Raw genomic sequence first — 20437 nt, forward strand, 5'->3', positions numbered from 1 at the left:
AGGAGTCATGTGGGTGACTCCATAGGAAGAATTGTAGAATCATTCCCCTTGCCCCATCACAGATTCACAGGGACTGTGCTACACCCTGATCTTTAAACAGTACCCCTGTATTGCACCAGACCCCTAGTGGCCCATGTTATCCATCCAGGCTGGGCCTCACTGCTTCCAGGACTTTGGGCTCAAGCACCCGTGTCTCACCGTGGCTCTCTGCGGTGAGTCTGTCACCGTGCCTCAGTGCGTCACAACTGAAAATACAACATTCAGGACAAGCTGCTGAGAAATAGGGAAGACACACCCCAAAACTGGTGGTTATTCTTCCATAAGATATACCAAACCAGCAACAAAAGTAAACTTCTGTCTCACCACACTGGCTAACAAGAAGTCAGAAATGCAGCCTCCTTAGGTATTCCAGTCCTGGATCCCAGACACTAGACTTAAAGATGAGTGGTTATATAAAACCAATATCATCAAACAAAGGGTTCTTCTGATTCCAAAGGATCAGCCACATACCCAGGTCAATATATAACTCAGATCTTACCCAGTAATCACGCTGTTGCCATTCCTTCAGTATCTAACATCTAAAGGTTTATTTATAAAATGAAAGAAAGAAATAGGTGAGAGTTAAAATTGGTTAAAAGAATCAAATACATACAATAATTGCAAAGTTCTTGGATCAGGCTTGAAGCAGTGATGGCATAAACTGCTGACTGGTTAAGTTTCTGGTTGCTCCCAAATAATTGGAATGTCCTCAGTCCCTTGGTTAGAATGAATGCTCCCATTAATATAAGAGGCAAAATGGAGATGTTTCCAGGGCCTTCTGTAGTCAGTTTGTGGAAAATTACAGGCACAAGATGGCATTTGGAGTCACATGAGCAAGTCACATGCCTTTCCATGTTTTGATAAGTCATAGCAGAGGCCATTACCCATACTCTAGTTCGAACGTTCACATGAAAGTCCATCAGGTGTGGATAGGCTTCTTCCATGGTCCATTGTGTTCGCTGATGAGCCATCAACTTGAACACTCCATTCACAATATGCTGGCTTGTTACGTGTAAGTACCTTGTGGATGTTACCACAGAAGCAAACACATTTGAAATACAGGTACGTAATCAATATTCATAACGTCAGATACAAAAATCACACATGCATACAAAGGATAATCATATTCAGCAAACCATAACTTTCCCATTGACCCCTCATATGATACTCTTTGTACAAGATTTGTTTCAATTATATAACAGTGGTAGCAACAATGATCTACATGGTCATATTTAAAATCATATAATGTTACAGAGTCCAACCGAGGTCAGATGCCTGAGAGAGGCTTTTCTGTCTTAGAGAGCAATGCAGACGGTAAGGATGGGCTGTGATCCAGCGCAGCCTTGGCAAAACAAGGGAGCAACACTCAGTCACTTGGAATCCAGTGTCGGAGAACCCTGAGGTCAGCCTGGGAAAAGGATACTTAAGGTTGGTGGGAGTCATAGCTCAAGATCCAGGCTCTGCTGAACCCAAACCTCTCTCCGTCTCTGGGTGTCCTCTGAAGAGCTGTTAGTTCACACCTGTCCTTCTTTTGTTTCCAGCTCTGGCCTTTCCTTCCCTGGAGGAAATCGCCTACTGTCCCGGTTGTCCAGGGACAATTGTTTGCTGTGATGTTCTAGCCCAGTTGGTCCCAGGATATGAGCGAGCCAAGGCAGCTGAGGTCATTGCTGTCTCACGCAGCCACTCACTCAGTCACAAGAGCAGTGTAGACGTAGCAGCATGGGTTTCAGTTTCATCTCTTGGTGCATGCCGCCATGTCTGCCCTGCTATTGTTACCCAGGCTAGCTAGACAGAAGCTAGCTGCTGGGGTGCCCGCCTGTGCGATAGCCACACCTTTGCTTACAGTGTAGCCATGTCCTCAGTGTCTAGCAGCACAAAGCACACAGAGAAACGGAGACGCACCTAGGGATCATCAAAACACGACTACATTCCTCACCTCCGTTCTCTGGGCAAGGGGCTGGGGGTTGTCGGCAGCTGCTGGTCTCATTCTTGTAGGTATCTTCTCTCTCGGATCCACAGGGGATGGTCTGTGCCCCAGCCAGGAATCAAACCCTTGGGAGCATGGCCTCCACAACTCCGAAATTGGGCCTTCAGCACCAGCTAACCCTGTCTCTCTCTGTGGCTCCCTGCAGCCGCACCAGACTTCTGCAAGGGGCTTATACTGAGTCCCTTCAGGATGCCATGTTCTCAGGGAGCACATGCAGTGACACCAGGTAATCTTTGCAAAACGAGGGAACAATTTATTAGTCACCTGCCCTCCCAGATCTGAAAGTCCTGGGGTTAGCACAGAGAGGCAAAGTTACAACAGAGGCATGGCCAACGCCCTGCGGTCATAGAAATCACGTCTCTCTCTCTGTTTCTGTCTCTTTGTCCTTATTCCCAGCTGAGAGCTGCTGCATCTCATCCAACACCCAACCCTTATCCTTCCCTGTTGATCTATGCTGAGTTCACATCCTCTGCCTGCCATTGGTTTCCGCTGGTCCTTAAACAACCCATTCATTCCACTCCAGCAGGTTTTTAAGCTGCTTTTTAACCCTGTTGCACCCACTGAGCAGCAATGCAAAGTGCAAAGTACAAAGGGAAACTGAGGCACACACAGGCATCATAAAAGCATTTCAGAAAATTCTGACTTTGTCCCAGAGGGATCAGGAAAAAGGTGTGTCAATAATGGATTCTTCAGTTTGCTGGTCGGTCTGAAAGATTGAAAAACAAATTTATTTCAGATGACTTGTAAACAAAGTTTTTAGGTTTTTTGGTGCATTGAAAAGTTGCTAAAAAACTTCTTTTGTGTCAAGCAAAATGTTTCATTTTGATTTCAGGCATTTTTAAATATGTTTAAAAACACAAAAGGAAAGGAAATTTCATAACAAAATGTCATATCAACTCAAAAAGTTGAAATGTTTGGAATTTTTTCTGATTTTTTTTTAACCAAAACACTTTGTGGAAATCAGTACTAATCTGTGAAATGTTTTGGTCGTCTCAAATCTGAATTTTTCACTGAAAAAGAGTTTTGTCCAAAAATTTCACCCAGTTTGGCCAGACTTATACTGGTAGGCCAGCTTTCCTGAATAAGGTATCCGTGAGTGTCCAGGCAAGCAACCCTACAATAACATGTGTGTGTGTCCCAGCACCACTGTAATAACAAATCTATCTGTTAACCACGGGCACCAACTTTTGTGGGTGCCGGTGCTGTTAGCAAACCTATACTAACAAATCTGTGTCTGCCAGCAATGTTACAATAACACACGTGTCAGCAACCCGACAATAACAAAGCACTGTGTGAGGGAATAAATTCACACTAGCCAACCAGAAAGAGAGAGGGAGAAACCCTATAATAACAAATCTCTGTTATTTGTGATACCTATTTGTGTAAGGGAATAAGGGAGTGGAGGAGGCCTTGTTACATTCTGGCCATTGAGCCCTTCCTTCGTCTCCTTCTCAAGAGGTTGACGCGGTTGGTGCTGTGTGAGCCGGAGGTGCGGCTGATCCTGGCAGCATACACCGACGACGTGCTCCTTGTGGTCCAGGACCCGGACAACCTGGTGCAGGTGGAGGCTTGTCAAGCTGTTTACTCAGCAGCCTCTTCCACCTGGGTCAACTGGGTCAAGAGCTCTGGCCTGCAGGTTGGGGCCGGGTGGCCGGCGAGCTCCCTCCCATCCGCGCTTCAGGCCATCCGGTGGAGCGCGTGTCCACTGCTCTATCTCGGCGTTTACCTTTCTGCCACGCATCCGTCTCCACAGGAGAACTGGCATGGTTTAGAGGACAGGGTGACTGGGCGGTTGCGGGGCTGGACAGGACTGCTCTGGTACCTCTCCCTCTGAGGGAGAGCGCTGGTGCTTAACCAACTTGTCCTGTCCATGCTCTGGCACCGACTCAACACCCTGTGCCCGCCTCCGGTGTTCCTGGCCAATCTCCAGAGGCTGGTTCTGGAGTTTTTTTGCCTGGGACTGCACTGAGTCTCTACAGGGGTTCTTCACCTCCCGCTGGAGGAGGAAGGACAGGGCCTGATGTGTATGGGCATGCAGGTCCATGTCTTCCTCCTCCAGGCCCTGCAGAGACTCCTTTATGGTGCAGGTGGCTCGGCATGGAGCATATTGGCGCATGCCTTCCTCTGCCACCTGCGCGGACTCCGATATGACCGGCAGCTCTTTTTTCTCCATCTGCGAGGTCTTCCGCAAGACCTCTCTGAGCTGCCAGTCTTCTACCAGGACCTCCTCCGGGCCTGGAGGCTGGTTTCAGCAACCAGGTCCTTTGTGGCCACCGAGGGGGTAGATCTCCTCGCGGAGCCCCTGCTACACAATCCCCATCTTCGTGTGCAGGTGGTGGAGTCCTCCTTGGTGCGCCAGAGGTTGGTCCTGGCGGGAGTCACCAAGATCGGAGACCTCCTGGACTACGACCTGGGGGGTTTGGTGGATCCCTAGGCGCTCGGTCGCCATATGGGGCTCTCCACCCTTACGACCCCCGGCGTGTACTCCAGGAGGTGGAGGCAGCCCAGCCTCCCACTGCTCGGTTTTTCCTCCAGCAGGTCCTGCGAGAGAGTGCGCCCCACCTGCCCCTCACTCCAGGCCCTCCGGATCTTTCCATTGGCCCCCTGCCCTGTAAGCCTTCCTTGCCCCCTCTTCCTCGTACCTCGAGCTGGCTGCGTGCTATGCAGCCGGTTCATTTCCACACCGCGCCAAGGGACCATCTATACACGCTCGTGCTGCACACGCTCCATTACCCCACCCTCGTGTACCACCCTGACACTAAGTGGCGGGACCTTTTACCAGCCGTGGAGGTTGGCGAACCCCGGTGGGCCAGTTTCTATTCCATCTTAGTCCCACGGCCTGCTGGGGATATCAGCTGGCGGCTCTTCCATGGAGCCGTGAGCACAGGCATGTACTTGGCGCGGTTCGCCTCTGTCCCTGAGGCCTGTCCCTTTTGTGGCATGAGGGACACCCTGGTGCACACGTATCTTCAGTGCACCAGGCTGCAGCCCCTCTTCTGGCTCCTCCAGAACCTCTTATTGAGGTTCTGGCTGCACTTTTCCCCACACTTGTTTGTTTACACACACCCGATTCGAGGCCCCACAAAGTCGCGGGACCACCTCGTCAACCTCCTCCTGGCCATGGCCAAGGTGGCCATTCGTAACACCAGGGAGAGGACGTTGGCAGACGGGGGGCCTGCGACTTGTGGGGCTGTTTTTCGTTCCCTTATCTGTTCACGTATCCGGGCAGAGTTCCCAACTCAGTTGGGTTCTGGGTTTAGTAGCCACTCCCTAGGCTGGGGGACGGGCTTTTAGCAGTCCCCACACTCAAAAGGACCACTCAACTACGGCTCCCTGGCCCTCCTGTATCACAGGACATCAGCATATATGGATTTGGGAAACTAAAGGGATGATACAGCCGATGTTTTCTGTTGAGGAATCAGCAAGGAAGAATGACTGTGCGGTAAGAAGGACGCACTGAGAGAGATTATCCTGAAGACCTGTTAGTCCTCTCAGCTGTAAGTAATCACGCCTTCACACACAAATCGGGTAAACTGAGAATGTATGGAAATGACGTCACGACTAATATGTCTCTGGGAAAATATTCTGGGCAATAAGGGTCCCTTTGTGAAAGGGATGGTGCCGACTCCGTGGGTGCTCTCGGGCTGGAACACCCATGGGAAAAACAGTGAATGCTCAGCACCCACCGGCAGGCCCTGCCGATTAGCTCTTCCCTCCCCCCACAGCGCCTCCTGCCTGCTGATGGGCCCCACTGATCAGCTCCTCCCTCCCCCCACGGCGCCTCCCACCCACTGAGGATCAGCTGTTCAGCAGCAGACAGGAGGTGCTTGGGGGGAGGGGGGAGCGAGGGCAGGGCATGCTTTGGGGAGGGGGCAGAATGGGGCAGGAAGAGGAGGGGTGAAATGGACCAGGAAGAGGTTGGGTGGGGGCAGAGAGGGAGCAGGAAGAGGTGATGCAGGGGGTGGAGTCTTGGGGGAAGGGGTGGAGTGGGGGTGGGGGAAGGGGTGGAGCGGGGGTAAGCACCCTCCCAGGAAATCAGAAAATTAGCACCTCTGCTGCTATGGAAATTTAGTTGGGGGAATGAAAACTGCATGTCCCTTCCAGGTGCAGGAGACACACATAGAATAATAGGACTGGAAGGACCTCAAGAGGTCATCTAGTCCAGGCCCCTGCACTCGTGGCAGGACTAAGTATTACCTAGATCATCCCTGACAGGTGTTTGTCTAACCTGCTCTTAAAAATCTCCAAGGATGGAGATTCCACAATCTCCCTAGGCAATTTATTCCAGTGCTTAACCACCCTGACAGTTAGGAAGTTTTTCCTAATGTCTAAACTAAACCGCCCTGGCTGCAATTTAAGCCCATTGCTTCTTGTCCCCTCCTCAGCGGTTAAGAAAAACAATTTTTCTTCCTCCTTCTTGTAACAACCTTTTACATACTTGAAAACTGTCATCATGTCCCCTCTCTCTTCTCTTTTCCAGACTAAACAAACCCAATTTTTTCAATCTTCCCGCATAGGTCATGTTTTCTAAGCGTTTAATCATTTTTGTGGCTCTTCTCTGGGCTCTTTCCAATTTGTCCACATTCTTCCTGAAATGTGGCGCCCAGACCTGGACACAATACTCCAGTTAAGGTCTAATCAGCGCAGAGTAGAGCAGAAGAATTACTTCTTGTGTCTTGCTTACAACATTCCTGTTAATACATCCCAGAACGATGTTCGCTTTTTTTGCATCAGCGTTACACTGTTGACTCATATTTAGCTTGTGGTCCACTATGACCCCCAGATCCCTTTCCACAGTACAAGGTAATCATTTCCCATTTTGTATGTGTGCAACTGATTGTTCCTTCCTAAGTGGAGTACTTTGCACTTGTCCCTATTGAATTTCATCCTATTTACTTCAGACCATTTCTCCAGTTTGTCCAGATCATTTTGAATTTTAATCCTATCCTCCAAAGCACTTGCAACCCCTCCCAGCTTGATATTGTCCACAAACTTTATAAGTGTACTCTGTATGCCATTATCTAAATCCTTGATGAAGATATTGAACAGAACCGTACCAAGAATTTATCACCTTATTATCTTCTAGATGTTTGCAAATTATTTGCTTAATTATTTGCTCCATTATCTTTCCGGGTACAGAAGTTAAGATGACTGGTCTGTAATTCCCTGGGTTGTCCTTATTTCCCTTTTTATAGATTGGCACTATATTTGCCCTTTTCCTGTCTTCTCGAATCTCTCCCGTCTTCCGTGACTTTTCAAAGAGAATCACTAATGGTTCAGATATCTCCACAGTCAACTCCTTGAGTATTCTAGGATGCATTTCATCAGGCCCTGGTAACTTGAAGACATCTAATTTGTCTAAGTAATTTTTAACTTGTTCTTTCCCGATGTTAGCTTCTTCTGATCCTACCTCATTTTCACGGGCATTCACTATGTTAGACATATCCAGTTCTTAGTCTGACAACAAAGGGTTGTAATGTATCTTATTTCTCTCTTTATTCTGTGTAGTGCTGTACTAATCTCTGATTGATAATCTTAGATTAAATCATTCCAATTGAGCCTGTTATTTTGACAATCTTGAGTTATTAGCTCAGACAAAAGGGATGTGTGCAATAGAATAGCTGAAGATGGTAGGGTCCGACTGTGCTGGGGTGCTCAACCCCCTGCTCTGCCCCAGACCCTGCCCCCACTCCACCCCTTATAGAATCATAGAATCATAGAAGATCAGGGTTGGAAGGGACCTCAGGAGTCATCTAGTCCAATCCTCTGCTCAAAGCAGGACCAACCCCAACTAAATCATCCCAGCCAGGGCTTAGTCAAGCCGGGCCTTAAAAACCTCTAAGGATGGAGATTCCACCACCTCCCTAGGTAACCCATTCCAGTGCTTCACCACCCTCCTAGTGAAATAGTTTTTCCCAATATCCAATCTAGACCCCTCCACACTGCAACTTGAGACCATTGCTCCTCATTCTGTCATCTGCCACCACTGAGAACAGCCGAGCTCCATCCTCTTTGGAACTCCCCTTCAGGTAGTTAAAGGCTGCTATCAAATCCCCCCTCACTCTTCTCTTCTGAAAACTAAATAATCCCAGTTCCCTCACCCTCTCCTCATAAATCATGTGCTCCAGCCCCCTAATCATTTCCGTTGCCCGCCGCTGGACTCTCCAATTTGCTCACATCCCAATTTGTCCTTTCCCCAGGCCCCACCCAGCCCCTTCCTGCCCCGACTCTGCCCTCACCCCACCTCTTCCCCTCCCATTCTGCCCCCTCCCCTGAGCACGACCCACCCTCGCTCCTCTCCCCCCAGCGCCTCCTGCTCACGGTGGAACAGCTGATCCGTGTTAGCAGCAGGGCTGCCGACTGGCAGGAGACACTGTGGGGAAGAGGAGGTGATGATTCAGGGGGGCTGCAGGTGGGTGCTCAGCACCCAAAATTTTTTCCCCATGGGTTCTCCAGCCCCAGAGCACCCACGGATTGGTGCCTCTGTGGAAGACAGATGGGCAGAGAGATTAGAGATTAATGAGGTGAAGATGGTCAAAAATTGGTAAATATTTTCCAAGAGGTTGGGCCATGCCGCCCTGCAGTTCACAAAAACTAAGATTCATTTAGAACAGGGCCTTCTCAGTTAACAGGGACTTTCCCAGCACCCAGTATTCTGTCTTTCTAGGATCCTAAACCCCGAATAAATCCATTTTACTCTGTATAAGGTTTATACAGGGTAAACTCATAAATTGTCCGCCCTCTATAATACCAATAGAGAGAGATGCACAGCTGTTTGCTCCCTCAGGTATTAATTACTTACTCTGGATTAATTAATAAGCAAAAGTGATTTTATTAAGTATAAAAAGTAGGATTTAAGTGGTTTCAAGTAATAACAGTCAGAACAAAGTAAGTTCCCAAGCAAAATAAAATAAAACACACAAGGCTAACTTAATACACTAAGGATCGAGTTACAAATACTAACTTCTCACACTAGATGTTATCTCAGGAACAATCCTTTTCAGACCAACATTGTAGTTTATGGCCTGGCACATGGTAGTTTATGGCCTCCGCAATCACTCACACCCCGTAGTTATAGTCCTTTGTTCCAGTTTCTTTCAGGCATCTCTTTGGGGTAGAGAGGCTATCTTTTTAGCCAGCTGAAGACAAAACGGAGAGGCTTCCAGGGCCTTTTATATTCTCTCTCTCTCTTGTGGGCGGAAACCCCTTTGTTCTTCTGTGCAAAATCACAGCAACAAGATGGAGTTTGTAGCCACCTGGGCAAGTCACATGTCCATGAATGATTCAGCTTTTTGCAGGCTGATGCCATTGTTTACATGTTAGTTTGAAGGTTCCCAGGAAAGTTCAGATGTGGCTTGGTGTCTCCCAAAGTCTACTGTTAGTTAAGTACTCCCAATACTTGAATCATCCCTTCACAATATGTTGGCCAAAGCTCCCTTATGTGTTTCCTACAGTAAACACTTCGAATACAAACACAGAGCTAATGCTCATAACTTTAGATATAAAAATCATACATGCATACAAATAGGATGAATATATTTAGTAGATCATAACCTTTGCAAACATATGTTACATGGCATATCTAGCACAAAGCATATTTCAGTTATGTCATATTTACACTCATAAGCATATTTCCATAAACATATCATAGAATATTAGGGTTGGAAGAGACCTCAGGAGGTCATCTAGTCCAACCCCCTGCTCAAAGCAGGACCAACACCAACTAAATCATCCCAGCCAGGGCTTTGTCAAGCTGGGCCTTAAAAACCTCTAAGGATGGAGATTCCACCCCCTCCCTAGGTAACCCATTCCAGTGCTTCACCACCCTCCTAGTGAAATAGTGTTTCCTAATATCCAACCTAGACCTCCCCCACTGCAACTTGAGACCATTACTCCTTGTTGTGTCATCTGCCACCACTGAAAACAGCCGAGCTCCATCCTCTTTGAAACCCCCCTTCAGGTAGTTGAAGGCTGCTATCAAATCCCCCCAACTCTTCTCTTCTGCAAACTAAATAACCCCAGTTCCCTCACCCTCTCCTCGTAAGTCATGTACCCCAGCCCCCTAATCATTTTCGTTGTCCTCTGCTAGACACTCTTCAGTTTGTCCACATCCCTTCTGTAGTGGGGGGACCAAAACTGGACGCAATACTCCAGGTGTGGCCTCACCGGGGCCAAATAGAGGGGAATAATCACTTCCCTCGATCTGCTGGCAATGCTCCTACTAATACAGCCCAATATGCCATTAGCCTTCTTGGCAACAAGGGCACCCTGATGACTCATATCCAGCTTCTCTTCCACTGTAATCCCCAGGTCCTTTTCTGCAGAACTGCTGCTCAGAATGCAACGTCACACCCAGGACTTAAAGGGAAATCTGGCCCTGCCTCCCCACTCTGGCTGGGATCTCAGGGAGCCTGAGAGCAGTGAGCAGGGGCAGGGCCTCGGCCAGAAGAGGCGGGTGGCAGGGGAGTCTTCCCAGGTGTCCATCTCCCTGGCCTTATGGCTGCAGGTTTATCCTTAGCTCTGATTCAGTTGCACCCTCACAGTATCACTGGGCTTCCGGGCTCCTCCCCTGGAATCTCTCATTAGGCCAAACACACACATACAAACACAGCAGCAACAGTTGTGCCGCTGGCCAGGATCACATGGGGTGGGAGGGACACATGGGAGGAGGAGGGCACTCCTGTCTCCCAGCCCTGTCCCAGGTGAAATAAAGAGACACAGCTGGCTTGGAGAGTTTCATTCAGGGCAAGTCAGAGACGCTGAACGGATCGGACCCAGCTGGTGAGTGCTTTGTATTTCAGTAGCATCTGTGAGAGATCAGGGCAAAATTGTACCAGCCATTGCCCAGACCCCAACCAAGATCAGGGCCCCCATTGTGCCCTCTGCTACCCAGACCCGACTGAGATCAGGTCCCCCCTTGTGCCAGGCGTGCACAGACCCTGGCTGAGATCAGGGCCCCCCTTGTGCCAGGCGTGCACAGACCCCGACCGAGATCAGGGCCCCCCTTGTGCCAGGCGTGCACAGACCCCGACCGAGATCAGGGCCCCCCTTGTGCCAGGCGTGCACAGACCCTGGCTGAGATCAGGGCCCCCCTTGTGCCAGGCGCTGCACAGACCCGACCATAATCAAGGCCCCTGTTGTGCCAGGCGCTGCGCAGACATGAAGTAAGAGACAGTCAACACCCTGAAAAGCTCCTAATCTACACAGGGAAGATTATTACTTCTCATACGGGGAAACTGAGGCACAAGAGGCTAAGTGACATGGGCACGGTCACACAGGGAGTTGGTGGGACCACTGGGATTAGAACACAGCTCTCAGAGTTCAAATTAAGCGCCTTGACCGTGAGGCTCGGCGAGGTCTGAGAGACAGAAACGAGGAACAGCCACGTGTGCACTCACCCACAAACACTCGCCCACCTGGGTTTCTGTGCACCCACTTCATAAATGATATTATTTATGAGCATTTCCATAGAAAGAGGCTTGCAATGATTACAGCAAAGTGGGCTGGGAGCCAGGATTCCTGGGTTCAATCCCCAACTCTGGGAGAGGAGTGAGGTCTAGTGATTTAGAGCAAGAGGGGCTGGGGTCAGGACTCCTGGATTCTCTCCCTAGGTCTTGGACAGGAATGGGGCCTAGTGGACTGGAGCAGGGGGGTTGGGATTCAGAGGTGTTATTTCCTTATGCTCGTCTTTGTGCTGTGCTGTGGACACTGCTAACCAGCAGTGGTGAGAAATGAAGTGACTAATATTTGCAGAAGGTGGCTTATATGCCATATGGATGGGGTGGGGTGATTGACAGATGGATGGGTGTGGCAGGGGATAAGGTTACCATCGTGTAGGTAGGGAAAAATGGGACAAAATCCAGGACAGTCCTGAGCCCGGAAAGCTGGCCATCTGGCAGTGTCTGCTGATCATCCTTATAAACTTCCCGGGACAGCCACAGCAAAAAAGGGACGATCCTGGGAAATCCTGGACAGGTGACAACACTCGTGCGGTGGGAGAGAGAGAGAGATGGCTGTGTATATAGGCAGATTATATATTAGATGGCAGTGTATAGGGATAGGCAGATTAGATAGACGTTGTACAGACATAGACAGTGGGGTGCGTATGGGGGCGGGGGGGGGGGAGATGTCACTAGATCCTGTTGATTCACTGGCTAACTACCCTAACTTCCCTAACCCTAACTCCCTCTCCTGGCCCCGCAGTCCGGCTGCTGTTACACTTGCCCATCCCGACCCAGCGGCTGCCCGTCGAAGGGACTGGCCGAGATGAAAACCCCCCTCACTTTCCTGCTGCTGCTGCTGGGTGAGTGGAGCCCAGGCCCACCGCTGGGTCTGGAGCCCATCAGGCGGGGGGGGCTGGTGTCAGTGTGTCCTGCTCCGGGGCTGACAGTCTGTTCCCTCCCCTCTCTAGGGTTGGTGCAGCCTGCCCCTGTGGTGATGGCAGAAGGTAAGAATGCCTCGGAATGGGGGGGACCCATATTAGGGGTGAGGTTGGGACCAGGGTGGGAGATGGAGCCTGTATTAGGAATGGGGGTGGAGAATCGGGGTAGGGGGTGTGTTAGTGGTGGGAATTCAGGGTGGGGGGCTGTATTACGGATGATGTGGGGATCGAGGTAGGGGCCTGTATTAAAGGTGTGGGTGGAGAATCAGGGTAGGAATCGAGTCGGGGACTATGTTAGGGATGGGGAGAGAGGGGTGAGGATCAGGATAGCGGCCTGTATTGGGGTGGGGGTGGAGAATCAGAGTGGAGGGCCTGTATTAGGGGTGGGGGTGGAGAATCGGGGGGGGCTGTATTAGGGGTGGGGTGGAGAATCAGGGTGGGGATTGGATGGGGGCTATGTTAGGGATGGGGAGTGAAGGTGAGGATAGGGGTAGGGGCCTGTATTAGGATTGGGGTGGAGCATCAGAGTGGGGGGCTTTGTTAGGGGTGGGAATTGGGGTATGGGCCTATATTAGGGTGGGGTGGAGAATCGGGGTAGGGCTATGTTAGGGATGGGGAGGGAGGGGTGTGGATCAGGGTAGGGACCTGTATGAGGGGTGGGGGTGGAGAATCAGGGTGGGGGGATTGGGGTAGGGGCTGGTATGGGGGGGGTAGAATCAGGGTGGGGGTCTGTGTTAGGGGTAGGGATTAGGGTAGGGGCCTGTATTAGAGATGAGGGGAGAATTGGGGGGAGAATCAGGTGGGGGGCTATGTTAAGGATGGGGAGGATCAGGGTGAGGATAGGGGTAGGGGCCTGTATTAGCGGTGGGTGGAGAATTGGGGTGGGAATCGGGTGGAGGGCTACGTTAGGGATGAGAAGGTTCAGGGTGAGGATTGGGGAGGGGCCTGTATGAGGAAAGGGTGGAGAAGCGGGGTAGGGTTCAAGTTGGGAGTCATGTGAGGGTTGGGGAGGGGGGGAGGGCTGCCAGTTGTCCGGTTTTTGACCAGAACACCCAGTCAAAAAGGGACCCTGGCGGCTCCAGTCAGCACCACTAACCAGGCCTTTAAAAGTCCAGTCGGCAGCGCAGTGGGGCTAAGGCAGGCTCCCTGCCTGCTCTGGCTCTTCGCAGCTCCCCGGAAGCAGCCGGCATGTCCGGCCCCTAGGTGCAGAGATCAGGAAAGTTCCACATGGTGCCCCCAGCTCTGGCTCCGCAGCTCCCGTTGGCTGTGAACTGTGGCCAATGGGAGCTGTGGGGGCGGTGTCTGCGGGCACAGGCAGTGCACACCGCACAGAGCCGCCTGGCCACGCCTACGCCTAGGAGCTGGGCATGCAGGCTGCTTCTGGGAGCAGCTCGGAGACATGGCAGGTAGGGAGCCTGTCTTAGCCCTGCTGCATCACTGACCAGGAGCCGCCTGGCCGGAGCCCACACCCCAAACCAGCTCTTGCATCCCAACCCCCTGCCCCAGGTCAGAGCCCCCTCCCACACCCAAACGCCCTTCCAGAGCTGCACCTACACCCCCATCCACACCCTGAGCCTCCTACCCAAGCCCAGAGCCCCTTCCTGCACCCCAAACCCCTCATACTCATCCTGACCCCAGAGTCCTCACCTCCTCCCACACCCCAACCCTCTGCCCCAGCCCAGAGCCCCACCCTGAACCCCTCATTTCTGGCCCCAGCCTGGAGCCTCCATCCCCAGCTGGAGCCCTCACCCCTCTCACCCCACTGTGCTACCAACCAGGAGCCACCTGAGGTAAGCACTACCTGGTTGGATCCTGCACCCCAACCCCCTGCCCCAGCCCGGTGAAAATGAATGAGGATGGGGGAGAGCAAGTGACGGAGGGAGGGGGGACAGAATGAGTGGGGGTGGGGCCTCAGAGAAGGGGCAGGGTGGGGCAAGGGTGTTGGATTTTGGGCAATTAGAAAGTTGGCAACCCTAGGTGAGAATCAAGGTAGGGGGCTGTATTGGGGTGGGGTGGAGAATTGGGATAGGGGAATGTGTTAGGGGTGGGAAATCACGGTGGGGTGGGGATCAGGGTAGGGACCTGTATTAGAGGTGGGGGTGGAAAATCAGAGTGGGGGTTGTGTTGGTGTGGGGATTGGGGTAGAGGTGTTATACCAATAAAATAAAAACCAGCAGGATCTTATTAAAGAGGAAAAGGCAAAATACCACATTTATTGTGAATACAGAAAGAATCATAGTAAGCAGTTAGTTATAACATTCCATTCAATCTCATATTTATTCACACATTCATTCATACACACACACACAGGTTCTGCAAGGTTGTTATCATAGTTACCAGCCTTAGAGTTGCTCATGCCAAGCCACTGGCCAGGTGGCCTGGACATGAGGAGGGAGCAGGGCCTTGTCAGATGCTCGTCTGATGCTCCTGGAAGTTGGTTTGCAGAATCAGACCCCCAAAGTTCTCACTTTCTAGAGTCTACTTTTATAGGAATTTATTCCTAGGCCAGTCTATGGGAATTGCTTCATCATGCTGTTGCTGAATCAATCAGCAGATGGCACATTCCTGACGGCTCCATGCTGCCAGATGTTATCTTCTTCTTTGGTTCTCCCATTCTTGAGGCTGTTGGGTGGGTTGCAGTCTACCCTCCGGGGGTCCTCTTGTTATTTCCACTTGACGCCTTCTTCAGCCGATGGACACTGGATTCTTAGGCTGGCACCTCCCTGATCATTCAGTTATTATCCACACCAAGCATCCATCCACATACATCCTCTATCTCTATTTTAATCACAATTGTTAATACAACAAAAGGGTGGGGAGTCTCTGGGTGCTGTTTCTATTGTTACAAAGTATTGCTTTGAGTCTCTCTCTCTGTGTGAGTAGTTGTTGTTACAAAGAATTGCTTTGAGAACAGACTCTGTCTTAGAATGTACTAACATAATTAGCAGCTTGCAAGTTTCACACATAGAGGGAGAGAAACAGTACCAAAAACCAAGAGACCTCTTAATTAGTAATACCCTGGAATTTAAACTATGGGGAATCAAACTCATTTGTGATTTTAATACAGAACTTCTTTAATATGGTCCAACAGAGGCCTGTATTAGGGTTGGGGTGGAGAATCGGGATGGAGGGCTGTGTTAGGAGCAGGGATTTGGGTAGGGTCCTGTATTAGGGATGGGTGGAGAATTGGGGTGGTGCTATGTTAGGGGTGAGGGGAGGTGGGAGGATCAGGGTAGGGGCCCGTATTAGTGGTGGATGGAGGATCGGGTCAAGGTCTATGTTAGGGATGGGGTGAGGGGGGAAGATCAGGGTAGGGGCCTGTATTAGAGGTTGTTGGAGAATCGGGGTGGAGGGCTATGTTATGGATGGGGAGGATCAGGGTGAAGATTGGAGGGATTTGGTTTGTTTCAGCATGGCTCTGAATACAAAGGCCAACGGGGAGCCCTCCCATAGTAGCTCCTGACACCATGCGGGGGCACTGCTGATCCCAAAGGGCATCAGGCTGGGGATGAGGGGGGAGGTGGCTCTCCGGGGGCCAATGGGACCCGACGGGGAGGAGGTGCTCCAGGCTCTCACAAGGCATGTTCTCCCCGCCCCAGACTCCCTGCTGTATCCCTATGGACCTGCCCAGGGCGACCGGCAGAACCCCAAAGCTGATGATGGGTCATCACCGGAGATCCCCATCTCCATGACCTTCACCTTCTATGGCAAGGAGCACCGTTCCCTCTATGTATGTACAGCAGGGCCGATCCCACTGCCAACCCCAAGGCACACGGCTCACAGGCAGCCAGCAGTAGGGTGCCACAGAGAGCTATCTATCTATCCATGCTGTTTCCCACACAAAATTCTCTGTCACATGCACACTCTAGGGCACCCACTCTTACCCTGTTCCTAGGGCTCAGCTGTAACCCTGTCAATGTAAGTACCCACCAGTAACCAATTCCTAGGGCTCAGGGCGTAATTTTCTGCTTATCTATCTATCTATCTATCTATCTATCTATCTATCTATCTATCCCCATAGACACGGCCTGTCTATTTATCTATTGTACCAACAGTATTTAGACAGACAGCCATAAGTACCTCGCTCTGCTCAATTTCTCCAGAGAAGCCCAAGAGGGGATTTGATCCTGGTCTATCAGCGCCTCCCTGGGGAGGAGATTGCTCAGTGCAGAGAGCTCCTGAACCCAGCAGACCCAGGCATAGTGAGAGCTGATGGCTGGGAGATGAAGCTGGACAAATCCAGGCTGGAAACGAGGGGTGACTTTGCCCTCGGGAGGGAGGGCAGCCAACCCTTGGCATGACTGCCCCAGTGGCAGGGTGGGGTCTCCATCTTTCAGAGTCTTTCCATGGAGATGGGGCATCTGAAAGCTGTGCTCTAGCTCAACCACAGGGCTGGGCTGGAGGCTGGGATCCCCAGGGGAGGTTCTGAGACCGAGGTTAGGCAGGACGGCAGAGCAGGTGGGCAGGATGGACCTTAGACTCAGTGGATGTCTGTGTCTGTGTCCCCATCACCAGCTGAGGTGCCTCGCATCCCACTGGGCATTGTGGGTGTGGGCGAGCCTCAGCAGGGGACACCATGTTGTGAGGAATGGAACAGGGGACTCAGTAGGGGACGCTGTGCTGCAGGGAGCAGAACAGGGGACTCAGTAGGGGGCGCTGTGCTATGGTGAGCAGGACAGGGGACTCGGTAGGGGGCGCTGTGCTATGGTGAGCAGGACAGGGGACTCAGTAGGGGGTGCTGTGCTGCAGGGAGCAGGACAGGGGACTCAGTAGGGGGCGCTGTGCTATGGTGAGCAGGACAGAGGACTCAGTAGGGGACGCTGTGCTGCAGGGAGCAGAACAGGGGACTCAGTAGGGGGCGCTGTGCTATGGTGAGCAGGACAGGGGACTCGGTAGGGGGTGCTGTGCTGCAGGGAGCAGGACAGGGGACTCGGTAGGGGGCGCTGTGCTATGGTGAGCAGGACAGGGGACTCAGTAGGGGGTGCTGTGCTGCAGGGAGCAGGACAGGGGACTCAGTAGGGGGCGCTGTGCTATGGTGAGCAGGACAGGGGACTCAGTAGGGGGTGCTGTGCTGCAGGGAGCAGGACAGGGGACTCAGTAGGGGGCGCTGTGCTATGGTGAGCAGGACAGGGGACTCGGTAGGGGGTGCTGTGCTGCAGGGAGCAGGACAGGGGACTCAGTAGGGGGCGCTGTGCTATGGTGAGCAGGACAGGGGACTCAGTAGGGGGTGCTGTGCTATGGTGAGCAGGACAGGGGACTCAGTAGGGGGCGCTGTGCTGCGGGGAGCAGGACAGGGGACTCAGTAGGGGGTGCTGTGCTGCAGGAAGCAGGACAGGGGACTCAGTAGGGGGCGCTGTGCTATGGTGAGCAGGACAGGGGACTCGGTAGGGGGCGCTGTGCTGCGGGGAGCAGGACAGGGGACTCGGTAGGGGGTGCTGTGCTGCACGGATAGGGGTGGGGGCTCAGTGGGGGGTGCTGTGCTGCAAGGAGGGTGTTAGCCATGCTCTGCTGTGTTCCTACATCCCCCACTCTGCTCCCCACCCCCACAGGTGAACAACAATGGTGTGGTGTCCTTCGGCGTGTCCGTCACCCAGTACACCCCCGACCCCTTCCCCTTGGCTGATGGCCGCCCCTTTGTGGCCCCCTACTGGGGTGATGTGAACAACAACCTGCGTGGGGACGTCTATTACCGGGAGACCCAGGACCCCGAGCTGCTGCACCGCCTCACCGGAGACATCAACCAGTACTTCCCGGCGATCCCCTTCACTGCCACGTGGGCCTTCGTGGCCACCTGGGACCGTGTGGCCTACTACGGCTCCACCTCCCAGAAGGTAGGTGGCACCTCACTCCCCAAGGCCCCCGCCAAGCCCCTAGGGGCAGGGGAGAGAGACAGGGAGGGAGACTGGCTAGCTGGGCTGCCGGATCCAGACAGGACCCTGTGCTTCCTGCTGCTGTGAAGCTCCCATGCTGCACGGCGCATGTTCGCCACTAGGGGGCTCTCCGGGGGGACTGGCTAGCAGGGTTGCGGGACCTGTGGGTCCTGCAGCTATTTAACTCTATGGTCACCACTAGGGGTCTCCCCATAGATTCATAGATACTAAGGGACCATTATGATCCTCTAGTCCGACCTCCTGCACAATGCAGGCCACAGAATCTCACCCACCCACTCCTGCAAAAAACCTCTCACCTGTGTCTGAGCTACTGAAGTCCTCAAATCCTGGTTTCAAGACTTCAAGGAGCAGCGAATCCTCCACCTACCGACCAATTGGTTTCATTGGCGCCTATACGTAGCACAGCAAGGGTGGAGTACCCCATGGGGAGGCCAAGGCCAGCCTCCCCCAGGCACCTGGCCTTCTCCTCCCACAGTCCCCGTGCAGGATTCCCCTCCCACCTCCCAGACTGATTCACCCAGGTCCCTTCCCGCTCTGCTGCAGGTGAACACATTCCAGGCCCTGCTGGCAAACAACGGCAAAGTCACCTTCATCATGCTGAACTATGGCACAATCCAGTGGACCACGGGCACAGCGAGTGGCGGAGACGCCAACACCGGGCTAGGGGGCACTCCTGCCCAGGTAAGTCCCCTTATACAGCACATACAGAAATACGGCACAAGGTGGCAGCATGAGCCAGGACAGGGGCTCAGTAGGGGGTGCTGTGCTGCAGGGAGCGGGGTGGGGGCTCAGTAGGGGGCTCTGTGCTGCAGGGAGAGGGGTATGGGCTCAGTAGGGGGCACTGTGCTGCAGGGAACGGGGCCGGGGCTCAGTAGGAGGCGCTGTGGTGCAGGGAACGGGGCAGGGGCTCAGTAGGAGGCGCTGTGCTGCAGGGAATGGGATGGGGGCTCAGTAGGAAGCGCTGTGGTGCAGGGAACGGGGTGGGGGCTCAGTAGGGGGCTCTGTGCTGCAGGGAGTGGGGCAGGGGCTCAGTAGGGGGCTCTGTGCTGCAGGGAGCGGGGCGGGGGCTCAGTAGAGGTGCTGTGCTGCAGAGAGCGGGGCCGTAGCTCAGTAGGGGGCGCTGTGGTGCAGGGAGAGGGGTGCAGGCTCAGTAGGGGGCGCCGTGGTGCAGGGAACGGGGCCGGGGCTCAGCAGGGGGCGCTGTGCTGCAGGGAGCGGGGCGGGGGCTCAGTAGGGGGCGCTGTGCTGCAGGGAATGGGACGGGGGCTTAGTAGGGGGCGCTGTGCTGCAGGGAGCAGGGCGGGGGCTCAGTAGGGGGCGCTGTGGGCAGGGAGAGGGGTGCAGGCTCAATAGGGGGCGCTGTGTGGCAGGCAATGGGGCCGGGGCTCAGCAGGGGGTGCTGTGCTGCAGGGAGAGGGGTACGGACTCAGTAGGGGGCGCTGTGCTGCAGGGAGCGGGGCGGGGGCTCAGTAGGGGGCGCTGTGCTGCAGGGAGCGGGGCGGGGGCTCAGCAGGGGGCTCACTCCCCTCATTGTCAGTGCTGTCCCAATACCCCAGCATGGCAGTCGGGGGTGCTGCGATGGGCTATTGCATTAACATTTGCTCCCCATGTGTCAGGCTGGCTTCAACAGCGGCGATGACAAAAACTTCTACAACATCCCAGGCTCCCGCACCGCCGCCATCCTCCACATTGGGCAGACGAGCAACGTCGGGGTTCAGGGCCGCTGGGTCTTCCAGGTGGATGATTTCAAGGTGACGGGGGTCCCCACCGAGAGCAGCGACTGTTCGCTGTAAGTGGCACCAGCTCTAGAGTCACACGCCCAGTTTGCAAATCTCAGATCTCTGCCCCCCAGCCCTGCCTGAGCCCCCTTTCCAGGCACATCCCCGCTGGGGCACTGCAGCCAGTCTCCCTGCTCACGCCAACCCTGTGTCCTTTCTCCAGATGAATCCAGGCCTGGCTCAGAGGGGCCCTGCTGGACGCCGGCCGACCTGTCCCAGCTGCTGGAAGGATCCAGGATGCTGCCCCGACTGGCAGGGCGCCCCCTGCAGCCAGCCCTGGGTGTAGTGTAGCAATAAAGCATCATCTGTGAACTGTGGCTTGGGATGTCTGTCACCTGCGGGATGGGGCACGCCTGGGGAC

General features: G+C 53.3%; 1 protein-coding gene across 1 annotated transcript; it reads left to right on the forward strand.

Moving 5' to 3' along the window:
* The first annotated feature begins 10742 nt into the window (after positions 1-10742).
* LOC311512807 (sushi, nidogen and EGF-like domain-containing protein 1) lies at positions 10743-20362 on the forward strand. The gene is made up of 8 exons (XM_084614168.1): positions 10743-10807; positions 12230-12329; positions 12438-12473; positions 16007-16137; positions 17957-18238; positions 18842-18979; positions 19915-20087; positions 20240-20362. The coding sequence occupies exons 2-8, from the start codon at positions 12293-12295 to the stop codon at positions 20241-20243; spliced, it is 801 nt and encodes a 266-aa protein (XP_084470294.1). The 5' UTR covers positions 10743-10807; positions 12230-12292; the 3' UTR covers positions 20244-20362.
* Positions 20363-20437: the final 75 nt, after the last annotated feature.

This window comes from Lepidochelys olivacea (genome assembly GCF_965140295.1).
Source record: "Lepidochelys olivacea isolate rLepOli2 genome assembly, chromosome: 24".
Classification (NCBI taxonomy): Eukaryota; Metazoa; Chordata; order Testudines; family Cheloniidae; genus Lepidochelys; species Lepidochelys olivacea.